Here is an 11,881-nt window from a genome sequence, read left to right on the forward strand (position 1 = left end):
ACGGGCTTTGAACTTTAATATAATGAACCATTTTGGCTCCAAGTAGGTAATCCTACTTTGCGGTTTTAATAATAGGTTTAGTTTTAGTTTTAGGATTTATTGATTGTTTCGTATCTAAGCCATCCACGTTTAGTAGCTACTAACTTTACTTGGAATTTGAATCTTTAATCTTTAAATGAACATTATCGAATTACTATTTTAGAGACTCAACAGTGAACAAATCAGGATATGGACAGAATGTGTCTGCCTCAGAGCCACGCCCTCTTATTCCAGACTCTTTGATTTGTGTGTTCGTGGTAATTTATCTGCCACAGGAGCTGAGTGCCACGCCCCTGCCTCCCGCTCCGGGGGCACTTTACACTCAAATTGTGTTAATTTGCATATTGGAAACTTTTGCCTAATTGAACATAATGCCACTTAATTAAAGTTAAGACAAGTTTTTGACGGTAAAATGGTTTAGGCCCAGAAGGCAAAGCAGCAAGGGGGTGCTGGGTATGAGCAGGGGGCGTGGCGTCTTGGCAACTAAAAGTATGGCCAACATTTATGGCAGTTTGTTGTTGAAATTTACGGCAATTAGTTTAATATGAGCAGATTATGAGGGACGCTACTGCAGGACGAAGCACAAAATCCTTTTCGGTTGTGGGAAATTAATTTGAGGGGCATCCCCAAATAAACAAGCCAGGGCTAAGGACAGAAACCAGAAACAATTAGCACTTACGAGTCCTGGGCTTGAATGTTTAATGATCCGTTGGCTTTTGAATTGTGGCTGGCAACTGGTAATTTCCTAAAGCATTGTTAAGTTAGCCTTAAAATGTTTATTAGTTTCAAAATATTTATGTAATACAATATTCATTGGACTTGATATTAGTAATCCTCGACGATTAAAGCTGTGCCGGCTAGCAGGATTTGTTCCGATGTCCCCGAAACATTATCCACATTAAGATGGCATATTAGCTTGTCCCTGCTGCTTCGGGAATACAAAGGCAGTTTCGGATTCGATTCGCTCTTCTCTGAAGGATACAACGAGTTTTTTCCAAATTTCGAGGAACTAGGAGCAGCCTGGCTATTTTCCTCCTTGGTTTTGTACGTAATGTAGAATGGGTTCGACTTTTCCTGTCCACTCTTAGCGCCATCAATCTGGAATGAAAGGTTTAATGTCGAGAAACAGTGCGCATGAGCAATATATTAAGGTTTTCAAAAAAAATTTAAAAATATTTTCAATCATGGGTTAAGAACAGCGCCATCTAGCGGAGTTTGAAATCTTCTTAACATTTAGTATGACTGTTAAGTGGTTGGTCAGAAAATACCAAGCACCCCGCGCCTAACAGCACTGCAGCTCTTAACAGAATGTTATCATTCGATATCGATATGTTCTCAACATCAATCTGGCAACTCTGCTGTGCCGGAATGTCAATCAAATGAAAACAAAAAAGACAAGCGTGAAAAAAACCAAGAAGAACGGCCTGCCGAATAAATGTTGAATATCGATGCGGTGAACGGGAGCCTGAAAATGGAGGCCGACAGCATAGGACAGCCGATAGCAGTGAGCGACAGACGGCCGGGCATGGAGACGCACTTTATGGCCAAAATGGGGAAGGTAAGAGACACAAAGACAGACGCCCAGAAGCCACCGTGAAAGAGGTGGAGAAGGGGGGTGGTGGCAGGAGGACTCACTGGGGACCCCACAAAAACAGCAGGAAATAGATAGCCCCAAGGATCAGACAGCCAATGTACAATTGGCAATTGATTGGAGGTTCCTCGTTCTCATAGCTGTGCAAGTTGAAGGATTCGTGACTATTTTTGTATTCCTATGAGATACTGTTTAGTTTGTCTGATATTATATAGTGAGTGGAGACTATATAGTGAAGAATAAACATGGAAGAATAATAATCCAAAGAAAGTACCACTAGGGTCCTAAATTATACGGACTAACCATAAAGAAATCTACATTAATTTTTGTAAAAATAAAAATCTAGCATCCAGAATAGGGGTTTCCTGTCCTTTTTGAATCTCAGAACTCACCTTTAGTGGTGCCAGTTTAAGGATCACTGATCCATCCTCCTGTCTATTCTGCAAAGTTCTTAGCTCCAGACGTTCGGAGGAAACACTGAGCTTTCGAGATTGCAACAACTTCAGGCAGGCAAGCAGATTCTCGCAATTGAAGACCTGGGAGAGATTAACCTCCTCGCCGAACTCCAGATGCACTTGCTCCCGATATCTCTGCTCGGCAGCCTGGGCACGGACTATCAGAGCTCTCAGAAAGTCCACCGCACTGGAGCTGCCAGGACCGCACCAAAGTTTCAGCCAGCTGGCAGGAATCTGAAATGCTTCGAGATGAGTTTTGTGTTTCACACAGGGATCTCTCCCATTCTCACCTGCTGCTCCGCCAAAGCTCTGAGCGTGGCAGCGTCCACATCTTGGGCGTCCTTCAGCCAGGCGTGCATCTGGGAGAGGGTCTGGTGGACAGTGTGGTACAAGTCGCCCCCCAATTTTAGTTCCGCCAATACAAACAGGGCCCAGGGGGACTCGCCAGGATCCGACGTGGCCTCTTTGAGGGTCTGCAGGATCGTGCAGGATCCCGCCAGTTTCCGCCAGAGATTCAGCAGAGGCTTGATTTGGTGTTCAAGTTTCTGGCGATCCTTGAGGTTGTCGGCGGCACCTTCTTTGGCCACTCCAGGAGACAGATCGGAGCCCCTGCCGTAGTGCAGGCTCCTCAGCTCCTTGATCACCCGCTTGGCCTGCTCGATCTCCCGCTGCTGCTGCGCTTGGCTGGCCAGGCCGTACATGCTGGGCTCGTCCAGATCGGGAAGCTTCTCCAGGGCCGCGTAGTAGTCCTGTATTTGGTGGCTCGTGGGTATAGAGAGGGGTAATCCCAGCGGGGACCACCTGCTGCTCAAGACATCAGGGGAGCAAAACTGATTCAGGTAGCAGCCCAGAATCTCCAGGTCTCTGTGGTTGTTGATCCTTCCTCCGTAGGCTAGGGCTTCGCTCAGACGCTGCAAGAGCAGCCAGTCGCATTTGCTGGAGTTCAGCTGCTGATCCATCCATTTGAGGATGCCCAGGGCAGCCTTGAGGTCCGCCTCCCCGAACTCGTAGTACTTGGACCACCCCTGGGGTATGAACTGCCGCCTCTGCTGCAGAACCGCCGTGAGAATGAAGTATACCAGCCGCATCTTTAGGTTCTTCGGTTGGTTCTTCACGTTTTGATCCTGTTCGGCGGCGTAGTTCTGCAAGAGCCGGAGGACAATCTGCTTGAGGCCCTTGGGCTGCTCGTAGCGCACCTTGAGGCACTTAAAGACCGCAGACTCGGAGAATCCTTGCGTGGTCTCGCACAACAACCACAAACGGAACTCCTTCGACTTTTGCATCTCAGACAGCTCCCTCATCATCTGAGTTAGGAACTCTGGCACCAGGTGGACGTTCTTTACGCACAGCCAGTGGCCATCCAAGGCTGCCTGCCGCATCTCGGTGAGCACTCTCTTTTCCGAGCCCTTGCCGATGGCCATTTCCCTGTACTTCTGATTGGCCCACTTCCTGAGTTCCGTGGTGGGATCGGTCTCCGCCTGACTAATCATGAGAATGGGGCGGTCGCAGCTGCTTTGCTGCAGCAACTGCTCCACCGAAGGCTGGGTGGAGGCCTCGGGGGAAACGCCCAGAAGATCGCTGGTCACTTTTCGCAGTTGCTGCAGCATCAGGTCGGGCCTGAAAATCTGGGCAATGAGCACTCGCTGGAAGCTGGGACCCAAAGGAGCTGTAAGTGTGGAAGAGTAATCGGTAAAAACAAGAATTTCTGAATAATTTGTTGTCCAACTTACGCAGCACATCATCCGCTTGGGCCTCGATGAATCCCCGCCAGATGTAATCCTTGTCCAGCTGGAGTTTTCCTCGGAGGTCCGGGAAGAACTGCAGCAACATGGCCAGCTTCAACTGGGCGTCCTTGGTCATACAGTCGGGCAGCTTTCCCATTTGGTTCAAGAGCATGCTGCCATCTGAGCTGCCCATGAAATTGTTCACGAACAGGTCCCACTCCCTGGCGTTCAGCTTCTCCGGATACGCCTGATGGCAGACCCAAAGGGAAAGGGACAGTTGGCTCTCCCTGGACGTGGCTCTGGCCAGATTGAGGTAAACACTCCTCACCAGGAGCTCATATACCTTGGATTCCTCGCGCTGGTTCTTCGACAGAGCTCCCAGGAATAGTTCTATGTAAACCAGAGCCGACAAGTCGTATCCTTTGGTGAGCCCGGCGTAAAATCCAGACGCTTTGGTGCACAGCTCCTTCAAGGATCCGAATTGGGAAAGCAAAGTGGCCTTGATTTCCCCGCTCTGCTTGAGAGCCTCCTCTATCTGGGCGCTGCTTTGCTTGACCTCATTCAGGCTGGCCAGAAGTTGGTCGTTGCGGAGGATGTCTCCCTCTGACCTGGACAGTTGCTCCAGGAGCTTGTCCTGCATATCCGTCCGCTGCTTCAGCAGATCTCCCTCCTTCTGGAGAAGCTGAATTCTTTGCTGCTCCAGCTCTGCGTTTTTCAAGACTATAGACTTGGACATCAGCTGGTCGGCCAGCCCAGCGGCTGTCACCGTAAATCTCAGCAGGCTCAAGCGACTTCGTTGCTCTTCGGGCAGATCCAGGCGGTGAGATTTGCTTATCAGGACCAGTTGGAAACTCTCGTGCAGATCCACCAGCTTGGAGCCGATGGCCAACTGCCTCTTGTTGAACCTCACGTAGATGTGACCCTGCAGGAGCTGCAGGATGGGCGGACGCAACTGTTCGCAGTCGGCGACCAGAAGGGTCTTGCCGAAACGTACCGCCAGCTCCAGTTGGTAGGACAGCCTCTCGTTTCCGTGGGTGGTGAGCTCGCAGGGTCTGCCGCTTCCTTTCAAGTATGCCATCAGCCACTCGCCTGCTGTCTGGGTGGGATCCAGAAGCAACGGGATGGGGCAAGATCCGTACGGCAGAGTGAGCATCTCCCTGAGAAGAGCGGCGCTCTCAATGATCTGGGCATCGCGAGCCAGTCCCTGGCTTTCCCATATGATCTGCTGCTGCTCCGTAAGCAGGGCACCCCGGAGCTCGAAGTCGGATGGAAGGTGAAAGTCCGACGCTAGACGCTTGAGGGAGGAGCTGCCGAAAAAAAGAGTTTGTAAGAAATCCAATGAAAGATCCTTTAACTTTAACTCACCTTCTTTGTTCCAGTCCCAACCCGGCGTAGTAGTTCACTGCAAGGGCAATTAGCAGAGTCTTTGCATCCAGGGTTTTGTGGGCCTTCTTCAGCTCCGCCAGCTGATCGCTCCAGGTGGCGTATTCCGCACTCAGCTTTCCCACCAACAGCTCGGCGGCCTGCAGATTGCCGCTGGCTTCTTGGAGCTTGAGCTCCAAAACCGCCGCCTCTTGGGTGTAGGTCTGCAGTTTGGCGGACAACTGCTTCACTCGCTTGTCCACGTCGTCCAGGCCACTGGCGAGCTGCTGCATCTCGTCCTCGGCAGCATTGAGATTCCGCTGCAGTTCATTCTGCTCCCGCTCCAGCGGCTTTATGCTCTGGATCACCCGGGAGTACCGCACACTGGCCTTCACCCAAGCTGCAAGGGGAGCAGCGGCCGCCGAAGCCCTCTTGGCGTTCTTCGACTCGTAGGAGTCTCCTTTGGCTTGAAGCAACCTCTCCACGGCCTCGCAGTTTTCTGGACTGATGCGGGCGGGATCCAGGGACCGTATGTCCTCCTTGACTCCCCTCTTGGCCAGGAAAGTCTTCATGCTGTTCCAGGACGTGTCCCGAATGCCCATCAGGCGCAGGACTCCTTCCAAAATGTCCCTCACCGCCTCGGGCGGAGCTCTGAGGGATCGGATTTCGGACAGAGCCTCCGATTTGATCTGGCCCACGGCGTTGCTAGCTTCCGCCAGAATCGGTTCCACCTCCGCCAGCTCCTGTTGGATTTCCTTCTGGCGCAGCTTCAGCTGCTCGCTGCTGCTCTGGGTCTGCTGCTTCAGCTCCAGCATACTGGTCTTCTGATCGTTGGCGTTTCTCATGGTCGCCGAAATCATTTCGAGGGCGTCGTTGGCCAGCTGCCGCTTCTCGCCCAGAGCCTGCTCCTGGGCGGCGGCATTGGACTTCAGGGTGTCCACCAGGGCATGGGCCGCGGCCAACTTGTCTACGCCCAGCTGGAGCTTGCCCAGTCGTTGGTCGATTTCAGTGGCCGCATTGCTGTACATGTGGAAGTAGGTTTGAATCAGCTGGTAGTACCTCTGGGAGGGCTGATCCGGAGGCAGTTCCTCCGACATGTCGGCAAAGTGGCTGCAAACGGGCACCTTGCCGCGACCACTTCCACCACCGGATAGTGTCTCATTGAGCAGCTCGATGAACTGCTTGGGAAGCATGGCGAGGGTTTCCCGAGACTCCCTTCTCACGTACAAGAGATCCATCTGACGGTGCAGGGCAGGATAGGTTTCGAAGTAGTCCTGTACTTTGAAGCTACTAGGGTCCAGAACCAAGACGAAGTGCAGGTTCTCACGTGCTCCTGCAGAGTGGTAAACGTTAAATAAAGATCAAGGAGTATTCTGGGACTTACGTTTCATGAAATATGCTCCCAAGGACTCCTGGTATCCCTCCAGCTGAGCTGCCTGCTTCAGAGTACTGGCCACCGCCTCCAGATCATCGCCAAACAGTTCCAGAATTTCGCTTCCTTCCAGAAGGGCCTCAATGGGCTTCAAGATATCCGGGACATAGCCTATCCAACAGTGTTCGATGACCAGGTAGCTCGTCTGCTGCTCCAGAGCAGCTGTCTGCATGGCTAGCTTGAGGTCGTTGTAGAACTCGGACAGGTCGTAGGAAGGTCCTCCCTGAAGGGTTATCACCTTGGCCTCTTGCATGGTGGCCGCTGCGTAAATGGCATCCAGGTGACGTCCTCCAGACTCGTCCAAGAAGAGCATGTGGGCATCGTTGCGGGACAGGACTCGAGTTATTTTGGCAATGTGATTCAGTAGCTCTTCAGTGATGGGTGCTGTGATGCTGTAGCTCTCGGTGTCTGTTAAAGGATAATGTTGGATTATCTATTCCCCAATAAGGATAATAAGGATCTCGTTAATCTGCCTACTCTCTAACTAAATTTCCTTCATTTCTAACTACTTTCAGTGGATGACCCCGGAGGAGGAGGCGCGACAAAAGTTCATCATGCGGGAGCGCGACCGCGAAAGAAAGCGAATCAAGCGACTGAATCCAGAGTTCCGGCAGATGGAGCGGGAACGGGATCGGTTCCGAAAGCAGACGCCCCGGCCCAGTGTAGTTATCCAAAATCCGATTGCCCCCGACTGTCATCTCCGACCTTCCTCTTGTCTTGAACCTACGGAAATCCCGGAGGGCAAGTTAAACCTAAGCTCTGGAGCATTCGGGGTGAGGCATTCAAAAAGAGCGGGAAGTCTGTCCTTAGAAGTGGTAGAATAATGGCTTTCCAGTCTCCAAAAATAAGATAGTAGATCCTGTTTTCATTGATTCTTTCGAATATACTCACTGCATATTGTAACCTGTCGTTGAACTTCCTCCAGCCACTCGTCGTGGCTCAGACACCGCAGTTGACCCCGAGATTTTGGCGACTTTGGCACGAAAAATACTTTCTAAAAAATTGAATTTATTACCCATGTCCCAGCTATAATACTTTAATCAAAGGTCACCTCTTTTCCGTAATATTTACGCATTGTCTGCTTGAGAATCGCCTCGAATTGCTGGACGTGCTCCTCACTTATCAGCCGATCCTTGAACATTCCCAACAACTCGCAGTGAAGAGCCTGTCAGGAAAATAGTTTAGAGAGGATATGTGCTAGATAATATCCGGAAGCCCTTGCGCTTTCAACAAGCTAAGTTTTTTGCGAAAAATACACACCTCGTTGAAATCGGAGGAGGGGTAGAAAACGAGGTCGTGCAGCAGCTTCATGATGCACTTCGGGCTAAACTGGTAGTGGGCCTGCCTCCCTCCAGTGGCCGTGAAAGTGGCCTGCAGCTGGAATAGGGGCAAAGTCAATTAGCAGCTCCTCGGATGCTGAAAATTCCCGAAAATGGGCCATAATTGGTGGTACGAACCTTCTCGAAGCACTCCATCAGGCTCTCGCTGGCATGCTGCAAATTGACTCCGCCGCCACCCGCAGATCCCCTGCCGCCCACCACCCTGAAGTGCTCGCCCAGGAGCGGTTCCAGCCTGCGCTGGACAATTTCGAGCATGTCCTGGCTGGTCGGCCGCGACACCCTCACGAACTGATTGATGGCAAAGTACCGCGGTGCTATTTTCATCGGATTCCCGCTAATGGACGCACAGATTTGGAGTCCATTTACGCCAATCCACTCGAGGTTCTCGGCATAAAATCCCGCCCTTTGGACCAATTGGAGCAGGAGTTCCACCACCTCGCACGCACCCCAGGAGTCCAGCTGACAGAGGTCCAAATTTTTCATGAAGAGGACCAATCTGGCCTGCTTTGGACGGTACTCCCGGCCCTTGAGTCCGCTCACGGTGACGCAGTGCGTCCTCAGGGCGTGCAAGATATAGCTGGGCGTCAGTTGGGTGGAACAATTGATGGTGACCAGTTGGTAGCCGGAGTTTTCCATCACCGCCCTCTGCAGGAGCAGAGTCTTCCCAGCGCCACTCGGGCCAATGAGCATGAAGGGTGGCAGGCGATTCCTCTGAGCACTTAGCAGGGTTTCCAAAATCTCCAAGTACGATTTCACGTAGGCTGTCACCACCAACTGAGAGCCCTTTTCGGGAGTCTCCAGTACGTCCAGGGGATACTGCTCCAGGGCGTTTCTCCGACTGTCGTAGTGGGTCAGTTCCGCGTGGTTGGGATTCGGGATGTAGAGATTGGCGTGCTTCAGGAATAGTTGGGCGAACTCCCTCTGGCGATCATTTGGCATGTACCCAAAGAGGGCCCTCAGGGTGGCAGCTCCGTACTCCTCCAAGGATTTCGAGCCGTGCACTTGCAGAAGCAGGGAGTGGAGGAAGTGAATGCGGTTGATCCCGGGAAGGTGGCTGTGAATCAGTAGAGTAGTTACACATTTAGTATGCTTCATTTCTGGGAGGATTACCTCAATAGTCCTTGACTCTCCAACCAGTTAACTGCATATTGAAAGTTGCCGTCCACGTAGTTTTGGAGCAGGTCCCCGTAATACGGCTCCTTCGAGAGCTCGTGCTTAAGTATCTCCTTGTCAGGATAACAGTCGTAACTTTAAAAAGTGTGAGGTATAGTATTATTTAAAAAATGAATGAGTATTTGCCAACCTCATGTTCACGATTCCCATGCGGGAAATTGTTGCCGGAGAGGCGTGCCTCACGTCGTCCGTTTCAAAGATGAAGTTTACATTGTTCCCGAATTGGATCCTCCAGCCAGATGGTAGAGTCAAGAGCCTGAAAGTTTCAAGACAAGATGAGAGGGTGACACACTAAGCTACATAAGACCATGCCAGATCCAGACACCTATTTCCCGATCCAGACACGACCCATTCCGCCGACTGCCGTTTGCGATTTGCGATTGCCAACCAACCGCTCTCTCTGTTATTTCAGCTGATGTCCCCCGAGGAGGAGGCGCGCCACAAGTTCATCATGCGGGAGCGAGATCGCGAGCGGAAGAGGATAAAGCGCCTCAATCCCGAGTACCGGCGCATGGAGCGAGAGCGCGATCGATTCCGCAAGAAGGCACGACGTGCTAACGTAGCATTTTTCCAATATTTTATATTATTACTATGAACATGCACACACCCTAACACGAAACACACGACACACCGACACGCCCACACCCCAGCACACCCTTTCCGGTCTGGTCCTTGAGTTCTTAGGGGGCAGGGGCTGAGCTTATCCCCGGACTGTTGACACTTTCCGAACCCTCCAAACTAGACAAACTCCCACAGTAGATGTGGCTGGGAACGATGTGCTTTAATATGTTTTCCCCTCTTCGATTGCAGCTGACCCCCGAGGAGGAGCTGAGGCTGAAGATGCTCCAGCGGGAGCGGGACCGAGAGAGGAAGCGGGTGAAGCGTCTGAATCCCGAGTACCGGAGGCTCGAGCAGGAGCGCGACAGAGACAGGAAGAAGGCCCGGAGGGCCAACGAAGCCTTCAGGCAGCTGGAGAAGCTGCGGGACAAGATCAGGAAGGACCGCAAGAAGGGACTTCTCGTGACGGACCCGGGACAGCTGCCGCCGGAGTTTGCGGCGATGATACCGCCAGTGCCTATGGTGAAGCCCGAGGTGGGAGTGCCGCCCACGCAACCACTGCCACAGCCCACGCAACAGCAGCAGCAGCAGGTGCAGCAGTTGCAGCAGCAAGTGCAACAGTTGCAACAGCAGCAGCAACAGTTGCTGCAGCAACAACAGCAGCAGCAACAACAACAACAGCAGCAGCATCAGCCTCAGCAGCAACAACAACGACCACCGCCTACGCATCTGCACGAGCAGCAGCTGAGTCATCAACTGGCCCACCAACGGAACCGGGTGATGACTTCCAGTACGCTCTCTCAGCTGGCCTCGCCACCCGCCCACGCGTCGCACCTGCAGCAGCTCAACAAGCTGCAGCAGCTGTATCCGCCCAGAAGCTTCGGTCATCCCGCGCTGCCCATTACGGGGGTGACGCTGATGCCGCAGCTGTGCCACCCGATCCTCCACCAGAACCTCAGTGCCACCCTCTACGGAGGACCACCTCCCAACGGAATCAAGCAGGAGTACGGCCAGGAAGTGTCCGCCTCGGCCATGGCGGCGGCGCAGGCGGCAGCTCTGGCCTCCCTGAGAAATCCACAGCAGCAACCATCGCAGGAGGACGCCGATCTGGCTCTGAACCTCGAGCCCGAAATCATTCTCCAAACTGCGCCCGATGTCAGTCCCGCCCAGCAGCAGCCCCAGCATCACTTCAGTGCCCACCAACATCAGCAGCAACAGCAGCAGCAGCACCACCTGCAACAGCAGCAGCACTGCAACATGTTCCAGCACATGGCGCCGCAGGCGCACATGCAGCACATGCGATCCACAGTCCTGCCGCCGCCGCCCTCGGTCGGGCTGCCACCCCTGCCGCCCCCGCCACCTGCCTCGCACCAGCAGCAGCAACCTCAAGCAGCGCCGCCGCCACAGCTCCAACATGCGCCGCAGTGAGGGGGCACCTCTCGCCTTTAGTCCTAAGCTCAACTCTCTAGCCAGCTAATTGCATCTATAGTTTGGGGCACACATGCCGGGAGTTGTGACCGCTTGAGCTACAATAACGTTAAGTCCTTGATTTCTTTTCTAATTTTAACTTCAAGTATTTTTTTTAATTTTATGCAATCGAGTTTAGAACTCACTGAGATTAATGAGTATCAGATATTTTTTTAGAGAAAGGCGCTTTGCAATTGAAGGATTTTTGAAATTTAATATTATTGTGATAAAAAGGAAACAATTGCAATGGCAGGACTTTCAGGACTTGAGTCTAGTTCTTTGTAGCCCACAACTCCCAAGGATGTGTGCCAGCCTCTCATACGCACACACTCGCACCTTCGCACCCAACACACTCATCCATTCACACATACAGAGCGTATGTGTCTGTATTTAAATGTATTTGTTAAGTAGGCGCCATTTGTAAAATGCCGTACACACGTATTACGTTAGTTTAGTGGGCTTCCCGGTCATGTGTTTATATGTTTTTTTTAAGCGTCGCCGTTGTTTTCAGCATTTCTCTGTTTTTTAGGTCTGTACGTATTTTGTTTAGTCGCTAAGTGATAGAGATACAATACTTGCAGTTTTAGGACACGATATACACTACGAAATAGCGATAACTGTATACCTACCTATATGATATGATAACGTAAGGCAGTCGCAAATAATTAATACGAATTTATGCGCAAACATGAGCGAAATATAAGTAGCAAGAACTTGCTAAAATGTGAATTAGTGCTATC

General features: G+C 51.9%; 2 protein-coding genes across 7 annotated transcripts; one reads left to right on the forward strand and one right to left on the reverse strand.

The window, feature by feature from the left end:
* The first annotated feature begins 1,380 nt into the window (after positions 1-1,380).
* Positions 1,381-11,870, forward strand: LOC108132352 (putative uncharacterized protein DDB_G0291608). 6 transcript variants are annotated; one of them, XM_017251740.3, is made up of 4 exons: positions 1,381-1,597; positions 7,119-7,376; positions 9,529-9,675; positions 9,927-11,870. In XM_017251740.3, the coding sequence occupies exons 1-4, from the start codon at positions 1,475-1,477 to the stop codon at positions 11,100-11,102; spliced, it is 1,704 nt and encodes a 567-aa protein (XP_017107229.1). In that variant the 5' UTR covers positions 1,381-1,474; the 3' UTR covers positions 11,103-11,870. The 6 variants fall into 6 exon arrangements, with proteins under 6 accessions (XP_017107229.1, XP_017107230.1, XP_017107231.1 ...); XM_017251741.3 differs by having other exon boundaries at positions 9,529-9,660; XM_017251742.3 differs by having other exon boundaries at positions 7,119-7,265.
* Positions 7,383-9,251, reverse strand: LOC138925720 (cytoplasmic dynein 2 heavy chain 1-like). Its single transcript, XM_070276856.1, has 6 exons — positions 9,247-9,251; positions 9,054-9,191; positions 8,061-8,997; positions 7,864-7,980; positions 7,655-7,768; positions 7,383-7,597 (listed from the first exon to the last, which is right to left on the reverse strand). Exons 1-6 carry the CDS (start codon positions 9,249-9,251, stop codon positions 7,469-7,471), a joined length of 1,440 nt encoding a protein of 479 aa, XP_070132957.1. The 3' UTR covers positions 7,383-7,468.
* Positions 11,871-11,881: the final 11 nt, after the last annotated feature.

The sequence above is a fragment of the Drosophila bipectinata genome, chromosome 2L (assembly GCF_030179905.1).
Source record: "Drosophila bipectinata strain 14024-0381.07 chromosome 2L, DbipHiC1v2, whole genome shotgun sequence".
NCBI lineage: Eukaryota > Metazoa > Arthropoda > Insecta > Diptera > Drosophilidae > Drosophila > Drosophila bipectinata.